At 37.6% G+C, this 26,772-nt stretch overlaps 1 protein-coding gene across 4 annotated transcripts in view; it reads left to right on the top strand.

The window, feature by feature from the left end:
* Positions 1 to 26,772, top strand: part of GRIP1 (glutamate receptor interacting protein 1) — a 700,704-nt gene that overhangs the window by 547,369 nt on the left and 126,563 nt on the right. For all 4 annotated transcript variants that reach the window (XM_047742328.1, XM_047742327.1, XM_047742326.1 and 1 more), the window contains 3 exons: positions 7,134 to 7,217; positions 11,827 to 11,902; positions 14,354 to 14,499. In XM_047742328.1, coding sequence (XP_047598284.1) covers positions 7,134 to 7,217; positions 11,827 to 11,902; positions 14,354 to 14,499 — 306 coding nt within the window. The remainder of the gene's footprint in view (positions 1 to 7,133; positions 7,218 to 11,826; positions 11,903 to 14,353; positions 14,500 to 26,772) is intronic.

Raw genomic sequence — 26,772 nt, 5'->3', positions numbered from 1 at the left:
TCCATCCAGGCTTTGTGCTTAGTGACCAGGGTTAGGAAAAGCATGTTTGGTGTGTTTTATGTTGGTTCTTCTATAGTTATGTTAATTTCTGAACCATGAAAATAGATTCAAAACTCATTATTATCAAGTAACAATAATAGTAATAGAACCACACATTTTCAGAACTTACTAAATCTCCAGCATGATAAGAAACCTGACTTGCACGGATACACTTAATCCTCATCATAAGGGGAGTCAGGATAGCAGAGCTGCACTTTGGGGTCTAATAGCCAGGCTCAAACCCCAGCTTCACTTTTAACTAACTGCATGCCTTTGAGAAAGTTACTTAAGCTTTCTGTGTCACAGCTCCCATATCTGGGTAATGGGCATAATACTTGTTCCTACCAATAGATCTGTCATGAGGATTAAGTGAGTTAGTGTTCATAAAGCAATGAGAACAGTGCCTGATGCCATAAAAATAGTAATAAATAATATAATAAATAAATAAATAATAAGTACATAAAAAATAATAACAAATACACAAATCAATCAGCACTACAAGACAGGCATTGTTATTATTATTATTCTCATTTTACTGAGGCTTAAGTAAAGTATCTTTCCCAAATATATAGGCAGCCAAGTCATGATGTGAACCCAGGCTCCCTGACTCCAAAATCCATATGTTTATTCACAGTGATATATATATATATATATGCTCTGTGTTACTGCCGTCCTGCATTTGAGCTGGGCTATTCTAGCACCTTCTCTGTTAATGTTATTAATACGAACCCTACCCTAAGAAAGCTCTTTGCTTTTCTCTCCCGGTGAGAACTCAAGTTGAATATTAATAACTGATAATAGCTCATTTGTTCAGCAGCGTCTTCTTGAGCATTTGCTACAGTGCAGCCACCGCTCTGTACATTCTGATGGAGGAGGACAGATAACAAAACAGGATCACAATAGGAAGGAAACAAGATAGTATGATCAGCACTACAGAGTCAGGAGAAGGATTGGGAGTGCTGGGAGAGGGGTAAGATTGCCATTTTGAATGGGTTGGTTAGGAACAGCGTCACTGAGAGAGAGACACTAGCCAATGACTCGAAGGAGGTGAGAAACGTAGCTGTGTGCATTTCTGGGGGAAGAGGACTGCAGAAAGAGGAACAGCCAGGGCTGAGATCCAAGGCAGAAATATATTGGGGTTGGGTTAGGGTTAGGGTTAGGGTTAGGACCTTAAGTTTTGCTCTGAGTGTTAGGGGAAGGCATTGTATGATTTGGGGCAAAGGAGGGACCCGGTCTGATGTCTATTTTCAAAGGTTTCCTCTGGCTGCTGTGTTGAGAAGACACTGCAGTGGCAATGGGGAGACCCTGGGAGGCCAGTTGGGGGGCTGTTAACAGTGGTCCAGGTGAGAGACGGAGGCAGAGGTAGGGAAAAAGCAGGTACATACTTGATCACTTTGAAGGTAGAGCCAACAGGATTTCTGGATAGATTTGACGTGGGTTGTGTAGAAAGAGAGTAGTCAAGGACCACCTGAAATTTTAACCCTGAGCAACTAGAAGGTGGGGTTGCCATTAATGGGGGGTGGGTGGGCAAGAATGTGGGCAGAGCTGATTTGTGAGGAAAAGATCAGAAGTTCATTGTTTGAAATGTTACCGTGGAAGTGTCTATTTGACGTGCAAAAAGGCAATGTCAAGAAAAGAACTGGAGTTGGGGTTGGAGTTTGGAAGAAAGATCTGAGCTGGAAATGTATATTTCGAGTAATGGGAACATAGAAGGTATTTGAAGCTTTGGGACCAGATGAGAGCACTCGAGGATTGAGTATATATGACCAATCATGAGTTTTTATTCTTAACATAAAATCCAACACCGAAAATGCAATGGTGTTTTTATAACAAAATCCACTGAAGTCTGTGTTCAGAAACCTTGCTATACCATTTTTCATCTTCAGCAAGAATAAGCAGTAGAATCGAGCATTGAGAGCTTAGACTGTGTCACTGATTAAATGTCAGTTTTCCCCTTTCTAGCTTTGTTATTTAAGTTCTCCTAGCCTTAGGTTTCTCATCTGTAAAATGACTATAGTAAATGTAGGATTTTGATAGGAATTCAAGGCTGTTATCATGTATTTAGATCATCACCATGCACTTAGCAAGCCATAGTGCCTATCAGCCATCATTACCATGATTAGCCATGATTACACTAAAGCACTGTTTTCTTGAACTTCAAAAGACTCCATTTGTTTTGAAATCACTATCTCAGACCATCACCAAGGAGTTAAGAGAATCCAGATATCTAGAGCTAATGCTCTTTGATTAACCATTTTTATTCCACTGGGGATATAAATATCAATAAAACACAACCTCTTCCTAAAAAGAACTCTTAGAATAGCTGTCCAGGGGTAAGGCCAGGAATAGAGATTTGCCGATTTAGGAGTTATCTAGAACTAGGGGTTTCAGAGGATTTGAAGGAGGTTCTGCAGGTCCACCAAGAAAAGGAACATTTTAGGCGGAGGGTACAGCAAGGAAGTAAGAACACAGAACAACACACTAGAGTTGCTGAAGCACAAAGGGAAAGCAAAGACCAGCAAGATAAATAGGAACAAAATGGTGGAGGGCCTTGGAAACCATATTGGTAGAGCTTGGATACTATCAGGTGGGCGATAAGGAGCCTTTAACGGCTTTGAAAGCCAAGGATCATCATCATCATATTTGTGTTTTTAGAATTATCATTTTAGGGAGCCAAATGGAGAATAGGTAAGAGGCTATAAGCCCAAAGGGTGTTATAATTTTCCAAAAGCAAGGTGACATCCTGAATAAATACAGCTTTAGTAAAGTTAAAGAGGAGAGAGTAGGGATCAGACATATGCAGGGATTCAAAACTATCATAACTTGGTGATGATACCAGCTTTTCCTTCCTCATTGCATTAAAGCTGATGGGAAAAGGGGAAAAGATATTTTAAAAAAACAAAAGTGTGAATACGATGATAGAAATCAGATGGAAGAGATGTATCCTCTGCGGATTATCTCTGTCTCTTTTATATTTGGATAAATTAATAAGATCTTTGAGTTCAGGGAGGTTGAAGGGATTAAGAAGCAGCCCCTTCGCTGAGCTCAGACAGCTCGCAGGAGCAGGCCGCTGCTGGGAGGACGTGGGGAGAGAGCTGATTGCCGGGAGATAAGCCGCCCGAGGCCGAGACTGGAAGCTCTCCCAGGAATCACTGCAATTTGAGGCTCAGCCACCCCCAGAGTCCAGAAGGAGGTGGAGGAAGGATACGCATGTGCATGTGTCTGCATGTATGTGATCTGACAGAGAAGAAATGGAAGTTGGACCTTGTGCAAACCACTTACCTGTTTTAAGATTCAGATTCTTTATGAAAAGGAATGGTGGACCTACATGAGCTCCAAAGTTCTTTTCGACTTAAAAATTATGTGGTGTTTTGTATTTAGAGAGGCTATTACCAATCCATATCTTAGGTATTTATGTATTAAACTTGGTCTGGAGCAGTGTCTTCATATTTTACGGTGACATAACCCCTTAGAGGATTTTGAAATATTACATAATTGTCATTCATTTTTTTAGTTGGCACCTAACATTCCTTATCATGAGCTTAAATAATTGGAGAGGATGTAGTTTCTGGCATAATGTTTATATGTCTTTAAATGGTGTTTCCAGTCAGACCTTGGTGCTACCTATTTGCTTCATTTATTTTATGGAAAACATCCGCCACGGCATCTGATTGGCAAAGGCAGTCCTCACTGTTACACCATCAGCTAAATCAGACTAGCTTTCTCTCAGAAAAGGGACTTCTTTAATTCAAATAAATGTGTTCAAACATGTCCCTGAGGGGCGTCTGGGTGGCTCACTCGTTAAGTGTCTGTCTTCAGCTCAGGTCACGATCCCAGGGTCCTGGGATCGAGCCCTGCATCGGGCTTCCTGCTCAGCGGGGAGCCTAGTTCTCCCTCTCCCACTCCCCCTGCTTGTGTTCCCTCTTTCACTGTGTCTCTCTGTGTCAAAAAAATTAAAAAAAAAAGTCTTTAAAACAAACAAACAAAAAAACATGTCCCTGAGATAGCCTCCTTACTTCTCAATTCCAGTTCTAAGAGAGACAGGTAATTGATGATAACAATGATGAAGATGATGATGGGGAGCTGGGGAAGCTGTCTCAGGTCCCCTCCATGTAGTTCATCCTGGAATTCAGTGTGAGGAAGCAGAAGCTACCCAGGGAAAGCTCTTCCTCCACCTATGACAATGGTGAAGGAAAAACAGGACAAGCCCAGCTACCTGAGCACCTTCTCAACCTTTTTTTACATCTCTTAACATCCTATTGCCCAAAGCAAGTCGCACAGAAGGCCAGCGCAGTGAGATAATGAGGAGGGAAAGTATCCAACTTCTATTCTGCTGTTGAGGTAGAGGTTGAGGAGGCGGGGAGTAGTATATAATTTAGAAAAATCTTATCTGCCATAGTGAAATAATACAATTTCACAGATGGAAACAAGGGACAACAATACAACAATTTTTGCATGGCAAAATTCATTTCAATCTAACCCTTTTGTGTACTGGATTTCATTCTTTGGGGAAGCCCCTTACTTAGATCATATCGATATGTCCATATGTCCACATATGCAAATGTGAAGTAATGAATACAATTCACAGGGCAATATAGGGTGTCCAGCTACTGAATATGCAAACCCAGTCACCAGGATCTAGTCATGCAAACAAAAATTATGAAAACCAAATCTATTTCATTAAGTATATCAAAATATAATCAACATTCACATTTAGTTTTGTAAATGATGAACAGCAAGAGTGTGGATAATCTATAGCTGTAGATAATCCTAAAAGTCTTTCTATTGACTCTAGATTTGATTGTAAGATTTTGTGATCAGCAAGATTTAGCTCAAGCAAAATTAAAATTATGGTGTCTTTCATTCCCAGAACAGACACCCAGCCAACAAGGACAGGTGGTCCAGAATTAAAATTTGGTGGTATATAATTGAAAGTTGATTTAATGATTAAATGAAATAATATTTGTAAACCATTCTGCAGATTCTCTGGCACACAGTAGATGCTCATTAATTATTTCTCCCCATATCTTTTCCTTTCCTTTCTATTTGTTCCAGTAGAACAAAAAGATCATGTTTTTAACCAAATACTTCAAGTGGCTTATTGGGTCATGGAAATAAGAAAACATTTGGTTTGAACTCACTTTTTTTTTCATTTAATTAAAACTGTACCTCAACAGTTTCAGCTATTTGAGTGTACTGTTCCTAGCTGATTAAAATGAACTAAAATTCCCCTGATAGCAAGAATATGACATTTAATTAAATCAGCAGTATACCAAAACATTTGTTCAGCTGTAGGTTTATGTTGTTTTTCAGCAGATCCAGATTCATGTTGTACTTATATCCCAGCCCGTTGTGTGCAGTTTTGTGAATTTAACTGTGTACTTTTCATAATCATGTTTATTCCTTTGAGGATTCAGAATTTCTGATAATTAAAAATAGTTCTAATTAATGCTAAATTAAAATCTGTAAATGGTAAGAAATGTTCTTTTAAAAGATGCAATTAAGGGGCGCCTGGGTGGCTCAGTGGGTTAAGCCTCTGCCTTCGGCTCAGGTCATGATCTCAGGGTCTTGGGATCAAGCCCCGCATTGGGCTCTCTGCTCGGCAGTGAGCCTGCTTCCTCCTCTCTCTGTCTGCCTCTCTACCTACTTGTGATCTCTCTCTCTCTCTGTCAAATGGATGAATAAAATCTTAAAAAAAAAAAAAAGTCAGCACTCTTTGCAAACTTTCAACTAAAATTAAAAAAAAAAGATGCAATTAAATTCTATGTATAGACTCTATACCTATATCTAGTCTATCCATATATTTCTAGTGGATATTTTATTTTTTAAAGGTTTATTTATTTGAGAGAGAGAGAGAGCACACACATGGTGGTGGGGGGAGGCAGAGGGAGAGACCCTCAAGGAGGTTCCAGGCTGAGCGCCCAACCCAGCATGGGGCTCACTCCCACGACCCATGAGATCATGATCTGAGCTGAAACCAAGAGTTGGAGACCTAACTGACTAAGCCACCCAGGCTCCCCTTTTGTTGGTAGTTTCATGTAATAAACTTCTCAAGATCTAACAACAATGTAAAAAGTGTGCCATTGATAATAAACACAGCATCAGATAATTAGTTATCATTATACAAATTCAAGATTAGGTTCCAAGACCATCAAATTCTACTATTTGCAGATTCTTTTGTCTTTCTGAATAAAAACATCCCTGTATCCATAATGATGAAATATTCATTTGTAGAAATTTGTTTTTTATTAATTCAGCAGTGGTGTACTATATAACCAGAAATACTCACCACTTTCCTGAAAACAATCTCACAGAAGAATTTAGTTACTATACCTTCCTGCAACTTATACCCTGTGTTACACATGTATACTGTATAAATTATTAATTAGATATATCAACTTGATCATGCAATTTTATTTTGTGAAATAGAAGCAATAAGCAGACAAACACAACATATGCCTGATGGTATTAAATAAAATTAAGTTAATCTTTATTTTATTAGACAGCAGTAATATTCTGAACATACTAAAGAATTTTTTGTTGCCCTCCAAGTTTGATTTGGGTTACCCTTGTTAATTGCTATGCATCCATCATGTCAGGAAATCTACCTGCATCAGCATCATCTGTTAATGATAATTTGAGAGTAGCACTTTTTCTTCCTGTATTAGCTGCAAAAATAAATATAAATACATTATTTCAAGTTTTACAAAAATCAAAATTGGTTTTAAATTTTATGAAGGGGAAATAATTCTACTGAGTATATGAAGATCGTCTCTCTTGTTATATGAGTTTTAACAATGTGATTATTATATGTTCTACCTACAAGCTGGCTACATAAGACGGAAATAAGTACCCATGAATTTGACTCCACTTGGGCCTAAGCCTAAATCACTTGTGCAGACTATTTTATGGTATTCGTGTGACATTCCAAGTATTTTTTCTAACATTGTCTTTGAAAAGAAATTGTTGCCCCTTGATTACTCATAATAAAAATAATTTGCAACGGGATCTGTAGTGTCTTATGCCACATCAAAAAAATGGGTGTGTTCGTATGACTTAAGACTTACATTTCTCTCTCTCTTCCTGGCATTCAGCTGTTCAAGGATCAAGTGTTATTTTCCGAACGGTGGAGGTCACATTACATAAAGAAGGCAATACCTTTGGTTTTGTAATACGAGGTAGGTGGTGACTGGAAAATATGAATCATCTGATATTCTTGGAGGATTTGTCAATGAAATATTAGCAGTGAACTAGAAAGTCATCCAAACAACAACAACACATGTTTCTAAGGCATAAAGTCACCTTATAATATTGGCACCATTATTTTAAAAAATAAAACAATGAGTGGGAATCAAAGAATCCAAATGACCTAGATTTGTTTTCAGCCCATTAATACAGAGCAAGAATTCACCATTTGTAAATCTTGTCAATTCATTCATCCTACTGATTTAACCACTTTTCAACATGTGTTTTGCCTTCCCTTTATACTTTTTTTACCTTTGAGTCAAAAATGTTGATGAATATGGCTTGATTTGATTTAATACACTAGGATTAAGCAACTTTATTTTCTCCTGAAATACATTTTGTTATTGTAGCTTTCTAAAAATGGATTGAAGATAATCTAATCCCTAAGAACCTATGTGCATCAGCTTACCTTACTTTATTATGGAATGACATTAATAATAAAGATTTCAAGTGACTCCAACTTGTCTATAAAATCATCAATTCTGAGCTGTAATTCTGGCTTTCAATATTTTATTTTTCTTATTAGCAGTTTCTACCTTAAAAACTGCAGATAAACATCTTGTAATTGCTAGTGTGACAATAAATTTCAATAGGGAACTATGTAGGCATCAAGGAATTTTTTTAACATTTCACATTTCTTGATTTTTTTTGTCTTTACCTATTGTATTTTATATTTCACCAGGTCAAATTTTTATCCAAATTATTAAAACATTAGTTAAAATTAACTAAGCATCTTAATAAACATACATGCATCAAGGAATAAAAGAAATGTGTTCACTTATATACACTTGTCTTAAATAACTAAGCTTTAAACATTAGATTCCATTCCATGCCAGTTATCTAGCAAATCAATCATATATTTATTAAGGACTTGTCAGCATGTCAGCATGTCAGCAGAGGGCCGAGTACTAGGGAGTCATAAGACAGCTCCCTATCTGCAGGGAATTATAATCCAGTGAATTTAAGACATAAGTTGATAAAGTACCCAAGTGAATGATAGAGAAAATGGAAAATGTGGAACTCACCGAGTGATTTAGACCAGCAATTATTACCTTTTTCTGACCAGCTCCTATTTTTAGATGGAGCGTTGTACCTTCATCATTTACCTTTAACCATTCCCACACTGCCGTGCAAAGGAACTAGAAGAATATAATAAAAAGTCAGTATATAAGTAATTTTGGCTCAGAGGGTGGTAGATACAAATCTGTTTTTGCAATATAGGTATGATAGAATGACACACTTGAACTACATGCCTACAACCCTAATTATTGAAAAGCTGCAGTAAAAAATACTGCTGGTGCAAATATTCATTACTAGTTGCTATATGGTTAATCAATAACAAATCAAACTGCTAATGAAAGAGCTAAAGCAACAGTAATTTATCATTAGGAACAAAAAAAGAATGGAAGCATTTGAAATCTATAACCACCTCAAGACAATCGACAATATAATGTCAACAAAACGCCCATCCCACCATTTGCAAGAATTTCAAGTATCTGTACATGCATGAAGAATAAGCATTTTCTAGGATGAGCCTAGAATCTGGTACACCATAGGTGCTTAATAAATAAGAGAATAAATACTTGGATGTGACCTAGATTTGTGTGGACATAGACTTCTTAGTGTTACACTGATTTTAAAACCTTTGTAACAATGAATCAGTATTAGTTTATGAAAACCACGTTTTTGTAAGCTTTAAACACTCCCTTAGTACATCAGTTGAATGTAAAAGTTTGTGGAATTTTGTACAATTTTTCAGGAGAATCAAAGGAAGCATTTATATTTTTAGAGTAGTTTGAGGCCCACCTGAAGGGTTGTCCGTGCTCAAAAGGTGGCCCGTGCTCAAAAGGTGGCCCTCACCCCTCCCTTCAGAATCCTGATTCATCCCAAAAAGAGGTGCAGAATGAGAAAGTACTGTGGGTTGATGTTATCAAGGCAGAGAAGACATCATGGCATCGATGGATTTTGAGCTAAACTTATTTCAGTGAGAACACCAGGACTTTCAGGAAGGAAGAGGACAGTATCAGGAGGACAGTATCACAGATGCAGGACCTTCATTCCGTATTGGTGAATTTCTTCTTCACCAGTTAGAATGGGTGTTGGAACAATAAAGCGGGCTTTTATCTGATGAATGGAATTGCATTTCTAATGCTATTTGTGAGAGGTTCTAAAACCTTGACTCCCCAAACAATAGAACCTTTCACCTATAGAATGAAAAACGATGTCTGGTCTGAAATTTGCAGAGTTAAATTTGAGTTAATGCCCTTGCCACCAAGCTAAGGAAGATGGCTTGGAATAATAGGGAAAGCACTCTGCCACTAAGTTCCTTTTCACTTTGGGCAAAGAAACTTTATCAGTCATTCTCAGCTAGAAAATTGCAGATAGGGTCTACTCACCTAATACATGGAGCCCAATATTCAGATTTGGTCTGCATTGTGGGCCCAGCATGGACATTTATTTTTTAATTTTTTATAAACATATAATGTATTATTAGCCCCAGGGGTACAGGTCTGTGAATCGCCAGGTTTACACACTTCACAGCACTCACCATAGCACATACCCTCCCCAATGTCCATAACCCCACACCCCTCTCCCTACCCTCCTCCCCCTGGCCAACCTCAGTTTGTTTTGTGACATTAAGAGTCTCTTATTGTTTGTCTCCCTCCCAATCCCATCTTGTTTCATTTATTCTTTTCCTATCCCCCAAACCCCCCACGTTGCATCTCTGCTTCCTCATATCAGGGAGATCATACAGCATGGTTATTTTTAAAAAGCATTCCAGACGAGTGATACTAACATGCAGCTAGAATTGAGAATACTACTGGTCTCTGAGTGGTCTCTGTTTTGCTTTGCAGCTCCAAATGTCTAGAACTAGGAGAATCATAAGCTAAATTTGGTTGTTATTTCAAATACTGATAAAATACCACATATCACGAAATTTAGAGCTATCTCACCCTTTGCCATGCATTCACTCTTAGGGATTTAAAGGTAGACCAGATCAAAATTATGGGAAGTCTTGTACTATCTTGGGCCCCCCATCCTTTTCTAAATCAGCATCCCTTCAGGAGAAAACAGATCTATCTTTTTATGATCACCTTGCCAAAGAGAAATTACATAATAGTATTTATATAAATGTGGGTAAGCATATGCTGTAATTTATTGTCATGATTTGCATTTTAAAAATGCTTTTCTGAGGAAGTTGTGAATTTCCTATTGTAAGTAAAGAGGAACTTTGAAAGAAGCCATCAAACTGAGGGAAAGAATGAGATACTGAAATGGAGCTCGTATCATTCAGCCAGACCAATAAATCATTTGTAGTAGAAGTGAGCAGAAAGGAAGCATTTGCGTTCATCAGGAGCAGTGAATGCCTTTTGATTTTTCGTTGAGGCTAGATTCTTTAAGTTGACCTCTCTACCTGTTCCAAGTTTGGGAAATGCCAGTCTGTTCTACCAGGCAGACATTAGGGATGGAATATTCGATGGTTAATATTCATACTTTTCAGATACTGGCAAACTAGGGACCCCCAGGTGGGCAGCCAGGATGGTAATGTATAAAGAAACCAGGTCAGATGCAGAATAGTTAAGAAAGTGGAGATGTCCAGCCTAAAGAAGATGAGACTTTACAGGTGTATGATCACTGTTTTCTACTTTCAGAAAATGTTTCTTAGAGTAGAGAGCATTCATTTTTGTGTCACTGCTATAAATAATAGAACAAGGACCAGGAGATGAAAGCTGAAGGAAGAAGGTATCAGATGAATAATTAGAAAGAAGCTTCCAACACCACAATGTGTCCAAATGTAAAATGGGCTCCTCAAATCTAATAAGTAGCTGTCTGGGGGGGTCTCAAGGAAAGGCTGGGGGAGCCCAGAGTATGGAAGTTTTACAAAGGTGTCCTGGATGTAGAAGAGAATTTATAATAAATTACCTTCCATCTTGAAGTTTCTCTGTTTCCAAGAATTCTTGAGCAGAAATTGTCCTTATCCAGAGCTAAAATCTCCATATAAGCATTGCAGTTGTTTTGAAATAGTCTGTCAAATTTGCCCCCAATTTTTTGAACAGCCCAACTTTAATGGAACAGACTTCAGCCTCTTGAATTTTTTTCTTTCTTGCTTTAAGTACTTATATACTTTTTCCCTCTTCAGTTTTTGCTTCCCTTGTGTCAGGTTGTAGACCTACTCACCTGTGTCATAGCCCAGGTTCATTGGCCCCAGGGATGGCCACCTGTACTTTGCTCATAACTGGTTGTTCTCGTTAGACTAGTACTTGCCAGTAGTTCGTGCTTTTATGACCCTAGTTGTTAAATATTTTCTGTATCAGCCCTGAATCCAGCCATATATTTATTGAGAGGCGGAGACATTGTGACTTCAAAAGCACATTCTATATAAAATGAAGAAGATTTTTGGAAAAAATTTCCATGTTTCACTCTGCACAGCAACAAAAATGTACGTTAGTTCCATGCTGGCATTTCGTAAGTGATTGTTTTTAATAAAAACATTGTTAAGCTGTATTTCTTTCTTTCTTTCCTTTTTTTTTTTTTGGCTAGGAGGAGCACATGACGATAGAAATAAATCTCGTCCAGTTGTAATAACATGTGTTCGTCCTGGAGGACCTGCTGACAGGTAAACTTTGTGTCTCTGTGTCGCTGTCCAGATAGATTACACAAAGCTGGGGCAAGCAAATATGTTGGAATGTGAAAGCTGAAATTGTTCGGGCTGTGGAATCAGAAGAAAGAAGGTTCGACTCCAGACTCGACCCTTAATTACCCTATGTGTCTGGCAAGTGACTTAATGGTTCTGAGCTCAGTTTCCTCCACTGTAAAATGTAGACACCAATACCTATCTTTTAAGGTCTTCAGGTTGTTTTTTTTCAAGATTTTATTTTATTTGATAGAGGCACAGCGAGAGAGGGAACACAAGCAGTGGGAGTGGGAGAGGGAGAAGCAGGCTTCCCGCTGAGCAGGGAGCTTGACGCGGGGCTCAATCCCAGGACCCTGGGATCATGACCTGAGCCGAAGGCAGACTCTTAACGATTGAGCCACCCAGGCGCCCCTTAAGGTCTTCAGAGTTTTATCAAACACTGCTTAGTGCCTTGCAGGGGACCTATCATGCAGTAGATACTTAATAAAAGGTGGCTGGTTTTTTTCAGCAAGCACTTTACATGCATCATCCCCAATTGCTAATCTCCTAACCTGAAAAGATGAGTGGTGGCATTTTGGTTGTTACTATTATCCACATTCTTATGACTATTATTACCTTTTGATGATGATTATCTATGTCAGAATGGAAAGGACTTTTTTTTTAAAGATTTTACTTATTTATTTGAGAGAGAGAGAGTACTAGCTGGGGAGAGGGGTGGAGGGAGAAGCAGACTCCCCACTGAGCAGGGAGCCCAATGTAGGTCTCTATCCCAGGACCCTGAGATCATGACCTGAGCAGAAGGCAGCCGCTTAACCGACTGAGCCATCCAGGCGCCTCTGAAAGTGACTTTTAGTAAGAGGGAAGGAGGTTGTCAGTGTCTAGAGCTATCTCTTTCTTACTGATTAGAATATTTGAAAGGCTCTTTCCTTTCACGTCATAAACGTGGGGGAGGGGTCCTAAGTAAACTCACAACTTAGCTGTCTCAGGAGATACTTGTCTTTCTATTAATTTCCCACAGCAAAAGTCAATTCCATAAAGGCAGGAGACCACAACTCCTACCATTCGATATTGTTGAGGGGTTGGGAAAAAAATCCCCTGGTTACCCCAGACTTTGCACTATGTTTCAAACGAGGATACAGTTTTTAAACCTTCTCTTATGCAATAGAAACAGTAATGATATGTACTATTTTTTGAGCACTTAACCATGTGCCAGGAAGTGTACTAAGTGCTTGACAGACATTATTTTATTTCATCCTCGCAGCTGCCTACGAAATGAAGTATTTTTTATCCACACTTACAGGTGACAAAATTGAGGTACGGTATGCTTCAGTGACTTGGCAGCTAGCTTATCCACGGAAGAGCCAGGATAGGAATTCAGGTTTCTTTTCCTTCAAAACTCATGCTGTTAGCTTACTTTTATAAAAAGTTTGTGCTTAATATAAAATAAGAGACTACAGAGATATTGTTTTCTCTTGTCAATGATTTTTCTGGAAGTAAATAACATTTCCATTCCTTATTAACATTTAGGTTGGGGTTGACCAAAACATCCGAAGCAGGCCACTAGTTTGTGAGCAACGTATAACCAATTTAATTTGGGATGAAATGGAATCTAAAAATTTAAGATAAAAATTTAAAGTCAAAATTCTTAAGAGCGTTATCTAGGTGAAAGATATTTAAGAGATTTTTATCCTTTCAAATCTTAAACTTGCATTTCCCCCATTTGGTTTTCTCATCTCCATGACCCTCCCTGAGACAGGGAGGTTATGATCTGGGAGGCTCCTGGGCTGTATTTTAGTGGTATACCCTAATATCTGAGGAATCTTTTTCCAGTACCTGAGTGTCTGTGGCCACAGCAGAAAGAACAGTATTTCCCTCTCTCATAGGGAATATGAGACTGAGTCAATTTAATGATTGCCAAAATGGCCTGATAAATCAATAGGGAAATTTATAGACTAGGGAAATTTTTCACCAGTGCTCCCTGTCCCACTTGGGTTCACCGGTAATAAACTGAATGGAATCAGCAGTCTTTTCTGCTCACCTGGCTTTGGAAAACTAGGTAATTGCTACTTTTTAGTAGCAATTACCTAGTTTTCCAAAGCCAGGCTCTAGTAAATCAATTTTGGATATTTTGGCAAAAACCTAGAAAAGGGAAGAAAACTGTGCATCTCGTACTTTTGTGCCCCAAGAGTTAAGTGTGGGTGACTTGGTGGTTGACTGATATGCAGTCATTTCCTTATTCCTGACACGCATATTGCAGCAATTTTCTGCTCAGGGTTACAGCATTCCCCTCTTACTGTCACAACGATGCTTAAGAGGAATTGCAAATGGGATGGATGGCCAAACACGTGAAAGAACCACTTTAGCTAAGCGACTGTTAATGCTAAACCACATTATGCTCCGCTAATGAAGACTGTTTCTCTGTTCTCCCTGCAGAGAGGGCACGATCAAACCTGGCGACAGGTTGCTCAGCGTGGATGGAATTCGGCTTCTCGGAACCACACATGCTGAAGCCATGAGTATTCTTAAACAGTGCGGACAAGAAGCAACACTGCTGATAGAATATGATGTCTCAGTGATGGGTATGTCCGAGTCTTGACGTGCGGCTCACTAAGCTCTAGGTCATGTCATTGTCCATCCCTGATAAACCACTCTAGATTAAGGACGGACTGTTCTGTCCTCCTGCAGCGGAGCTATCTCTTTCTTACTGATTAGAATATTTGAAAGGCTCTTTCCTTTCACGTCATAAACGTGGGGGAGGGGTCCTAAGTAAACTCACAACTTAGCTGTCTCAGGAGATACTTGTCTTTGTATTAATTTCCCACAGCAAAAGTCAATTCCATAAAGGCAGGAGACCACAACTCCTACCATTCGATATTGTTGAGGGGTTGGGAAAAAAATTTCGTCAGTACTGTGTCATTTCTCTGTTGGGTTCAGGAAGAGGTGAGTGGTACTTTGCAGCGAGTTAGAGTTGTTGTGTCGATAGCTTCTGTAATAAGGTCCCATTCCGTCAGAGTGTTTCACGTAGCTATCAGTTCTGCTGTGTGGATTACCCTTTGGCAGCAAAGTATTTTCCCCGCCAAATCACAAAAATAGTATTATTAATGTAAGGGCTGGTACTTTGTCTTTTACTATCCAGACACTGGGAAAAATGGGAGATTTCTTTCCTTCTTGGAACTTCACAGTATGAAGCTCGCTAATCAGAATCAGTGGAAATTACCAAGCACCTTATCATTAGATTTAGGAACAGAAAGAAAAGGAGACATACAGAATCATTGATTAAAATCAATGAGAATCATCGATTAAAGTACAAATACTGTTGAGTGTAGTATTTTTTTTAAGTAGAGCTGACACAATGTAGCATTCATTTCAGGTGTACACGTAGTGATTTGACAAGCTTGTATGTAATGCTATGCTCACCACAACTGTAGCTACCATCCGTCCCCATGCAGCACTATTACAGTACCTTTGATTATATCCCCTCTGTTGCGCCTTTCAGTCCCATGACGTGTTCATTCCATAACTGGAAACCTCCAACTCCCACTCCCCTTCACCCGTTTTGCCCATCCCCCCACCCTTTTCCCTTCCGGTAACCATCAGTTTGTTCTCTGTATTTACATAGGTCTGATCCTGCCTTTTGTTCGTTTATTCGTTCGTTTGATTTTTTTAAGATTCCACATATGAATGAAATCATACAGTATTTGCCTTGTCTGACTCACTTCACGTAGCAGAATGCCCACTAGGTCCATCCATGTTGTCTCAACTGGCACTGTCTCATCCTTTTTTGGCTGCATCAGATAATACACCTTCCTAATCTATTCATCTATCTGTGGACACTTAGGTTGATTCTGTATCTTAGCTATTGAAAATAATGCAATAAACATAAAGGTTCATGTATCTTATCAAGTTAGTGTTTTTGTCTTCTTTAGGTAAAAACCCAATAGTGGAATTATTAGAACATAGGGTATTGCAATTTTTAATTGTTTGAAGAACCCCCCCCCATACGGAAGCACCATTTTACATTCCCACCCACAGTGCATGAGGGTTCCTTCTCTTCCACATCCTCACCAACTGGTGACTAGTGATGTCGAGCATCTTCTCATGTGTCTCATGTGTCTGTTTGTATCTGAATGTCTTCTGTGGAAAAATGTCTATTCAGTTCTTCTGCCCATTTTTAGTGGGATTATTTGGTTTTTCAGTGTTGAGTTATAGAAGTTCTTTATACATTTTGGATATTAACCTTTATCAGATGTACCATTTGCAGATCTTCTCCCATTTACTAGGTAGCCTTTTTGTTTTGTTGATAGTTTCCTTCACTGTGTGAAACCTTTTTATTTTGATGTAGTCCCAATAGTTTATTTTTGCTTTTCTTTCCCTCACCTTAGGAGACATATCTAGCAAAATGTAGTGTACTATTCTTTCTTTCAATAATGCTTCCAATGGAAATGAATTCTATTTCTACCCTCACAACTATGGTAAAACTTGGAAGATACTCTCATCTGGCTTTTAAATGTTACGAGAGAGCCAAAGTTTTGTGTAATTTTAACTAAGGCAGGAAAAGTTATAAAATAATGAATTGGAACTTGAAATTGAAACTAAATCATGTTCTAAGTACTTCTTGCAATTATCAGACATAATTATCTGACTGGATTTTACCAGGAAGTTTTATACTGGTGAAGTGTATTGGAGGAAAAGAGACTTACTCTCTAACTGCAAACTCCTTTCTTTCCCACTCTGTATGATTCATGGAGAACAGTGTTGCTTGGAAGTCTTAATATATCTACTGTCCTGAAATGTTATAATGAGGTATGAAGCTTCCAAAAAGATTTAAAGTATGAGATTTAAGGAGTTCTTAGCAGAATAAACTGAATGATGTGCCATTGACATGGAAAATTCAGAAATAAGTAAACTTTCCTTCCTCATCTATCTTCTCTTATATCCTCTCCCTCCTTCTTTTCTATTTCTTTCTCTTTTGTTATATAGTTTCGAATGGGATTCAGAGTTAGGTGATTTGAGCCCTGTTTTTCACTCCACTGATTTCTAGCTGTTAATTTGGACCATGTTACTTATTTTCCGGTGCCTTTGTTATCTCATTTGTCAAATGGGGACTAGCGATGCCTATGTTAAAGGTAATGGAGTTAAAATAAAATTATACAGTAAAATATATTTTAAATGATGGTACAATATATTATTAACATTAAAAATTCAAACACATGTTTAATATATCTAATCATTCATTCAATCCACCAATATTTATTGAGCTAAGTGGCAGGTAACAAAAATATAGGAGTACTGTAAACAGATTTGGTCCCTGCATGTTATGAAGCCTGCAGTAGATGGGGAGGACAGACAGTAAACAAGAACTTGATCAAACATACACCCATGATATGTGATCATTACCTGCTATAAAAGGTATGAACTGGATTCTGTGATAGGGAATAAAGGAAAGTACAGGGGAGAGTTCAGAAGCCAGTAGGGTGGTCAGTGAAAAGGTGACATGTGGACTAAAACCTGAAAGCTTAAAAGGAACCAGCTCCCAAACTGAAGGAAACAATAGTTTATAGGGCCTGAGCACTCTACCCGGAAGAGATAAGCACTCTCCCATGGGGATGGACACCACTTCAGAGGAAATTCCTCCATGTTCCATTATTGCAAGAGTCAGGAGGGGAGGGTGTGACCCATCTGTCTGCCTTCACCCCAGTTCACATGTTCTGAATGATGTTTGACAGTTTCCACACCTCAGAGTTCTCAAATAGCCCCTAATATAGGGGAAAGTGGGCCATCAGGAAGGAAACACATTAAGAGGTCTCTAAATTGCTAAATATAAGATCAGTGTACAAAAATCAGTTGCATTTCTTTATATCAGCCAAAAACAGAAAGTTAAAATTTTAGGATACCATTTATAGTAGCAATAAAAAGGAATAAATATAAAAAAGTTGTGTGTGCCTGTTACATAAATATATAGATACAGGCATATACATTAAAAAAATACTTCAATGAAGACCTATGTCACATTATTGAATGGGAAGTCTTAATATCTAAGAGATGTCATTTCTCTCAAATGCATCCATGAATTCAATTCTACCCAAAATCTTAAAAGGATCTTTGGGAGGACCTTACTAAGCTATTTCTAAAATGTACTTTGAGTAAGAAAGGGAGGTGGGGGGAGGCCAAAATGTTTTTGAAACAATAGGAAAGCAGAAAAACTTGTTCTACCCAATATCAAGACTTATTCTAAAATGATGCTGTTAAGTCTATGTAATATTAGCTATAGGATAATAAAGAGATCAGTGGAAGAGAATGGAATACCTACAAACAAACCACTGTGGATATGGAAACAGAGGTATAATCTTACATCTGTGGGGAAAGCTTGAACTAGTCAGTGTATGATGCTGGATCAACTAGCCACATGGGGAAAACTCAGTTAAATTCGTACTTCGTAGCCCACTCAAAAATAAATGCTGTGTTTGCATAACCATTTCCCAATAAAGTGCTATTACAAATAACTGGAATGAATATCCTTTTACCCAAATCTTTGTCTGTATTTCTGATTTCATTAAAGTATGTAGTTCTTATTTAAATATTTGACACATCATTCTAAATTGTCCTCAGAAAATTTATACTATTTTATATTACTACCAGCAATGTTTTAAGTGTACCTATCTCACCAGAGCTTGTCAATATTAGATATTATCACTTTTAATCCCTCTGATTTGTTAAGTGAAAATTGCATTTATATTTTAATTTACTCTTAAAAATTTCTAGTACAAGTGAATATTTTTTCATATGAACACTAACCAATTTCATTTTTTATTGTATGCTTTTGTCTTTATTCACTCCCTATTGGATATGCTCTTAAATTTTTATTGGTTTGTGTAAACTAAATATTAAGGACATTCATCCTTATCAGTTTTTTTTTTTAAACTTTGTCAGTAGTTTCCCATTTTTAACATATTGAAGTGTTTTTTTTTTTACTTAACTTTTTTCTTAGAATTTAAATATTATTTTTTTCTAAGCAGTTATCTAATATCCCAATCACTTAATGAAAGATCTATCACATATCCCCTATTTTTTTTATTTTTCTAATCATACATTTAATTATTAAATATACTAACCTCTACATCTGGGCTACTTGTTCTGATCTCTGTATCTAGTTTCACACCAGAATTCAGGATCAGACTTTTTTTTTTTTTTTTTTAAGATTTTATTCATTTATTTGTCAGGGACAGAGGGAGAGAGAGCGAACGAGCACAGGCAGACAGAGAGACAGGCAGAGGCAGAGGGAGAAGCAGGCTCCCCGCCGAGCAAGGAGCCCGATGTGGGACTCGATCCCAGGACGCCGGGACCATGACCTGAGCCGAAGGCAGCCGCTTAACCAACTGAGCCACCCAGGCGTCCCCAGGATCAGACTTTTAAACTGAAGTCTGAGCATATGAGCTCTTGTTACCATATCAAAGGGCACACATTTATATTTGGAAAAAGTATTTATCTATATACTACATCTGTTATATTATTCTAAGTTTTGTTAGCTTTATGTAGTAAATGAGCAAACGTTGATTTGGGTTTTTCCTTTTTTCTTTTCAATTTCTTTTTAAATTCTTTTTTCTCTCTTTTCTCCTTTTCACCTCTCTTGTACCCACTTGCTTACTGTCTCTCAACTTTTTCTCTCCTCTTTTCTTCCTTTATTTCATCCTCTGTTCTTCCTCCTTTCCTTTCCAGCCACCCAGTTCTTTTTAATATTCTGCTCTTAGTTTCTCTATTCTAATTGTCTTACCTGATGTTTGTCTTTCTTGCTTTTTCCCATTGCTGTTCTCCTAATTGGGTTACGATAGTGTTAAGTATCCACAAGGTCAAATGATTGAGAATGACAGTTTGAGAAAAGAGAAGTAAAAATGGTGCCTTAGAATATGAGATACTTTATAATTGTCCATCAGATATTAATGGAAACTTTCTTTTCTAACAAAAAACACGTTTCCCTTTTTTGGTAATACTTTTTCTTTTATAACTTTTGTAACTTTTCTTCCTCAAAAGGAATGAAATGAGTTCTGATACAACACAGCCTATTTACTCTAAGAGGCCCAATTAGCATTTCAAACTCTTTGTAAGTCAATTGCCATTAAAAAATAGTTTACCACCCTGTTTTTTGTGAAAAAAATCTAACATTCATAGACTTAATATTTGATAAACCAAAAAAATTAGTTTTATCAAATTTTTAACAGGATATGAGCAGAAAAGGATTTTTTTAAATGGGAAAGTATTCAGTCAACCAGAACTTTGGTAACAAAGACACTGATGTTTTCTTTGTTGAATATAAGTATTAAACATGTTTTATAATGCTTAAGACTCTAGGTCAGGTACTGGCCTAAAGATTATCAATTCTTTTTATACATAATATATTCATCAAATCCTAATGGAAAATGTGCTGAGATAGGCATTAGATTATATCGATTCCTATTTTGTACTTTTGCCAATCTCCCTTGAAGTTAGACTCAATGACTTCATTTCTTTGTATTATGTTTTCCTTCTATAAAATAAGAATAATGATATTTACCCTATTCAGCTCATTAAGATACTAAAGTCCTCAATAATTAAGCATTTAAAACAAAAAAAGACATTCATTTTTAAAGGAAACTAGGAACTAGGAGCTATGTAGAAATACAAAAGAAATAAATTTATGAAAGAATATATAAAACTCAAAGTTCATGGGCCTCCCTTCAGTTACCTCCCTATCACTCTTAGGTAAAGCTAAATAGATGTCAAAAATGCAACAGAAAACTTGAGGGCTTAAATTGGGAAAATGAGGAGCAGTAGTTCAACAGTATACGAGGATACCATCAAGTACAAATAACAGAAACCCAGTATAACCTAGCATCAGGAGGGAATTTATTTGCCTGCAGAAGTCAGAAGTCCATGGTGTATCCTAGCTTCAAATACAAGTTCAGTAATGTCATAGACCTTCTGTCTCTCTAGTCTCCTTGCCTAGAAACGACTCTCCTTATCTTATGATAAGATGGCCCCAGCAGCCACAAGTCTCCATTATCTTGAACGTTGATGAAGCCAGAGAAAGAAATGAGACTGGATCACCCCTAGAGGATTCTTAGTGACTTAGCTTGAAGCAAATGCTGACCATTACACTGATCACTATGTCCAGGGATATAATACACTCTTTACTCTTTTGGTAAGGGAGGCAGGAATGTATGGTAAACAGCCCCAACAGAATGAGACAGAAAAATGGCACTTCCCCAGAGCAGATGGTGTTGACTTGATGAAAGTAATAGATGTCCTTTTGAGGCCATATTTTAATGTTAAACATTATAGTCCCACTAACGTGAGTTATATTTTCTCTAATATGAGAGTTTCCTTTCCTTCACAACCTCACCAGCACTTGGTATTCTCAGTCTGATTCATGCTAACTCTTCGGATGGATGTGTAATGGTACCCCACTTTAAGTTTAATGTACATTGCCTCAGTGAATAACCAAGTGGAGTGCCTTTTCATTTGCCGGTGGGACATACTTGTTGCATTGGTTTTACTTTTAGTACTTTTATTTACTCATATACTATTAAAAATATGACATAGTGTATCTTAGATGAGTGTATCTATAATCATAGATATAAATATTGATCTTATTTATTTATACATTATTAAATGTACACAAATTATTTCTGAGCGTGTGTGTGTGTGTGTGTGTGTGCGCGCGCATGCGCATACAACCATAAATCTCAACCTTGGAATCAGATATCTTTTTCAGCAAATCTCAGAATATAAATGTCAGCGAATTCAGTAACCTATTTAGGAAAACAGTTGCAGCTCTAGATTTTATTAATCAAAGTGAAGTTAGTCTGTTAAAATCTTAAGGAAAGTGTATTGAGATAAGGAAGACTGTGAGAAGGAAATTAAGAGTTCAATTTTGGATGTGTTATGTTTCAGATGTCTATCATCTAAGTGATGTGTAGAGTTGGGTATTTAAGCCTAGATTTTACTGCAGAGGTTAGGGTAGGTGATATGAATTTTTTAAAAAGATTTAAAGATTAAAGATTTAAAGATTTAAAGATTTAAAGATTTAAAGATTAAATTTTTTAAAAAGATTTTTTATTTATTTATTTGACAGAGAGAGGCAGCGAGAGAGGGAACATAAGTAGGGGGAGAGGGAGAGGGAGAAACAGGCTTCCCACCAAGCAGAGACCCTGATGCAAGGCTGATTCCAGGACCCTGGTATCATGACCTGAGCCAAAGGCAGACACTTAATGACTGAACCACCCAGGTGCCTGGTGATATGAATTATTGAGTCAACAGCACAGAGATGGATCTTAAAACCATGAGGCACCATAGGGAAGTGAGAGAGAGAAGAGAGGACTGAGCTCTGGGGCTCTCCAAAAGTGACAAGTCACAGGTCAGAAGGGTAAAGCGGAACCTATGGAGTAAGTTGAGAAGGAGCATCCAGTGGAAGAGATGGAGAACCAAAGCAAAGTGCTGAGTCACAGAGGACAGATTTTTCCTTTACAGAATGGTGGTAATTATACTACCAAACTCACACGTTGCTATGAGAAGCAAAAGAATCAATACATACTCGGCACAGACTCGGCATTTGACACAAAATATATGCTCAGTAAACATGAACTACTTGTTTAAAATATTTGTAGGGAAAAGCATCCCCCTTTATTATTGTTGAAGTGTATTACCAAACAACTGGGTCTGGGAGTTCTGCTACTGGAAACCAAGTAACATAAAATACTCGGAAAGCAAGAACATCTGAAAACAATGACTTCATTAAGTCAAACAAACTTTTGAAGTCAGACAAACTTGGGTGGGTCTTGGCTCTCTGTTGACCTTGGACATGTTACTGAGCCTCTCCAAGCTTCAACCTTCCTATCTCTAAACCAGGGATGATAATAGCACTTCTACAATGGTTTGATGGAAAGACTGAGTGACTGTATATAAAGTGCTTACCATAACTAAACTAAACTGTTACTGAATTCTGGGAAATTAAAGTTGACTATTTCCATGCTCCACTTCCCTAAAATGAACCTCAGGTCTCCCATTATTACCCTGAATTAAGAAGCAGCTGAAGCTTTATTCTGTGACAATACTGAGTCACTGATAAAAAGAGTATTTGAGACATATGTGTCCTGGATAATTTTATTTTCTAAAATTCATCAAAACACTTACTTGGCTTAAAACTTTGCTAAAAACATTTCTAAAATATGTTTCTGATAATGTATTTAATATTAAAGATACTTGAGTCTTTGGGAGAGAGGAGCACACAGTTATCTCAAGGACATTGTTCTGAACATTAATCTTTAGATCAGTGCAGAGTCAAGAGGTTTAGAAGATTATACCAAATCTGTACTAAAATAGCTTATTCAGAATTTTTTAAAATTTTAAGATCCTCTAATAATTATTTATTTTATAACTTTCCTCTTTCTTCCATGGGAAGCCCTGTGGAGAGCCATCAGTTAATATGGATTTCCTGTTGGCCGTATTAAACAAGGCTCACTGTAGTATAATTTAAGTAAGATTTTTTTTTACTAAGAAACAGTAATCAGAATCATTTTAGTAGATGTCAAATGTAACCAACAAGTTATTATCATTGATACTAAGATGGAAAGGTACTAAAATGTTTTCTCAAATACTGTGCATTTTTCTACTGTTGTTGGGTTTTTTTTTTAAGATTTTATTTATTTATTTGACAGAGATCACAAGTAGGCAGAGCTGCAGGCAGAGAGAGAGACAGGGGGAAGCAGGCTCCCTGCTTCCTAGCAGAGAGCCGGATGTGGGGCTCAATCCCAGGACCCTGAGATCATGACCTGAGCCGAAGGCAGAGGCTTAACCCACTGAGCCACCCAGGAGCCCTCTACTGTTGTTTCTAATATTTACTATTCCCATGCATAGACCTTTCAAAAATATATTCTCTCTATGTAAATATACCTAAGTCAACTCCACCTCTTTCCCTGACCCTACTCTGATTTAGTTCACCCAGTTCCTCTCATTTTCTCTCCCTTTTGAACCCCACTAGTACTTTCTTGGCAACTTGTGAGGGATTTACATTTTGTCTTGCCTTAGTTACCTGAGAGTTTTTCTGTTGTGCCTCTGGGTTCTGTAGACTCCTTGGGAACACTGACTGAATCTTCTTCTTTGCGTATTTCTTTATCTCACGTGGAGACTCTAGATATACATAGGAGGCTCTTAATGATAACGGCAGATTGAACAATGCAATCACCTATAGATTAGCTGTTCTTATGACTAATCACCATTAAGTGGATGTGTATAGAATATAGCGAAATATCAATGCTTATGGGGTAGGTCTAAAATGAAGTTACTTCATGATATCTTCTTACATTGCAGAATGACATTATGAATCTTTAAATCACAAAAACCTCTTAATCTGCCTGTGGGTGTTTTCTTGTGTTCCTGTAAGCCTCTGACTCTCCTCTTAACAATTTCTCTGCTCAGCTTCAAACCTTTCCTTTTATTTACCTGGACTAAGCATGCAAAACCAAGGATGCCGAGAAAAATATTATCCTTTCATTGGAAATGCCCAAATGTATTATATGTTTGCCCAGATGTATGGATAGTCCTTAGTAGTTTTCAAGTAACTATGTTATTAGGGATCGATTTGTACATTACGAGTCTTCAGAAAAGATGACTAACCCTTTTGCAATCAAAAGTGTTGGTTTATTGGTGTTGTCACGACTGGATCTTGGCTATGCTTTGCATTTCATTTTTTCAGAATATCAAGATTTAGATATTACATTTCTACCAGCGACTTCTGAGTCACAGGTACCAAGAGGAAATTGGCTACTATTTGTACATTCTGTCCGTTTCTTCCAGATGATCTTGATGTACTGGAAACTGAGTTTTTCAAGGGCTTCTAGAAGTATTTATAACATACATGCTTTGTGGGAGACCAGCATAACCTCCACTTCATAGACAATTTCAGAAAGAGTTTTCTACACAAAAAAGTCTAATCTTCAAATGGCAACAACCATTTATTTAGAATGTTATTTTTCTAAGATAGAAGGTAGATTTCCTTATAACATTTTTACCTAAAAAATTAATTTTTGCAGAACACTCTTATTCCTCCTCATCTAGTTCTTTTAAGTATTCAAACTCAGAGCCACTTGTCATATGCTTATGGATGCAAAAGGAGTGGATGATGAGTTACCTTAAATTAGAAAAAGTATGTTTTTATTTTATATTACTAGATTATAATAGATGTGTTTTTAACTTTACTTGTGTATTATAGTACAAGACACAAATAGGAAAGTGCTGAAATCTTATTTTTACACCTCGTTGACTTTTCACTCGTATGTTTTCCACTCAGGTCAAGAAATAGAACATAACTATTATTGCCAAAAACCCCACTCTGTCTCCACCCAATCATTACTCCATCTCTTTCCTCAGTGTAACCCCATCTTGACTTCCTAAACCATAAATTTATTATTTTCCTAATTTTTGAACTGTGTATAAATGGAATCAGTGTATTTCTTTGGCCTTGGGTTTCTCTTGTCCAACAGTGTTTTTGTGAGGTGCTCTCCTACTGTTACTTGTAACAGCAATTCATTCTTTTTCATCATCATCATAGTATTCTCCTGTAGCACTAGATCACAATTTAGCCCTTCCTGTGGATCATTTGGATACTGTCCAGTTTAGACTCATAAGTAATGCTGCTGTGAACATTCTGGCGTAAGTCTTTGAGTGAACATGGATATATGTTTCTCTGAGGTTATCCCTAGGAGTGAAAATGCTAGGCCATAAGTTACATTTATGCTCAACTTTAGTATATGGTCTTAAACAATTCTTCAAAGTGGATGTACCCATTTTCCATTTGCACCAACTGTTTTGCTTCCTTCACATCTTCCCCAGCACTTGGCATTGTCAATCCTTTTCATTCTAACCATTCTGAGAGTGTGTGATGGTATGTCTTTGTGACTTTAATGTCTATTTCCAGATGAATAAGGATGTTGGGAACCTTTACATTATTGGCCATCTGGATATTCTCCTTCGTGGTGTGTTTGTTCAAGTCTTTTGATCCATTTTTTTTTTCCTTCTGTTAGGCCACTGTATCATTATAAATTTATGTGAGTTCTTTGTACATTATGTATATAAACCCTATTGTAGTTACATATATTGCCAATTGACCCTAACTACGACATGGAGAAGAAAGGCCAGAATTGGTAGATTTAAGCTGTAACATTCCATGAAACTGCTTGGATGCTTTTTTGGAAATGTCCTAAGATTTAGACATACAGATGCCTAGAGGAGGATGTAAAATTCCATCTAGTTTGTTCTACCGTCTTCATCTACCAAATCCAATGTTGTCATTGAATTTTAGTCCTCGATAACTATTAGTAGTGCTATGAGCAAAGTGTTAGTATTAACTAGTGCTAGGGAGCAAAATATCACAAACTAAGGCTTAAAACTACAACTATTCATCATCTCACATGTTTGGCAGAGTAGTAGCGATGCTCAGCCTAACTCAAACAGCCAACTCTCAGTCCCTCTCATCTGAGCCACTCTTGGTTCCCCTTTCTGCTTCCTTTTTTTTTTTTAATTTATTTATTTGGCAGAGAGAGAGAGATAGATCACAAGTAGGCAGAGCAGCAGGCAGAGAGAGAGAGGGAAGCAGGCTCCCTGCTGAGCAAAGAGCCCAATGCGGGGCTCGATCCCAGGACCCTGACATCATGACATGAGCTGAAGCAGAGGCTTAACCCACTGAGCCACCCAGGTGCCCCTCCCCATTCTGCTTCCTACTGGCCTGTTTCTTCATGCTGATTACACCCTGATTCTTTCCTCGGGCTTGGCAGCTGATATGTCCGTTGAAAGCCCACCCTGAGTACGTTAGTTTTTAGTTT

Source organism: Lutra lutra, chromosome 8 (genome assembly GCF_902655055.1).
Source record: "Lutra lutra chromosome 8, mLutLut1.2, whole genome shotgun sequence".
NCBI classification, from domain to species: domain Eukaryota; kingdom Metazoa; phylum Chordata; class Mammalia; order Carnivora; family Mustelidae; genus Lutra; species Lutra lutra.
The sequence above is the reverse complement of the archived record's forward strand: the minus strand, read 5'-3'. Positions and strand labels throughout refer to the sequence as shown.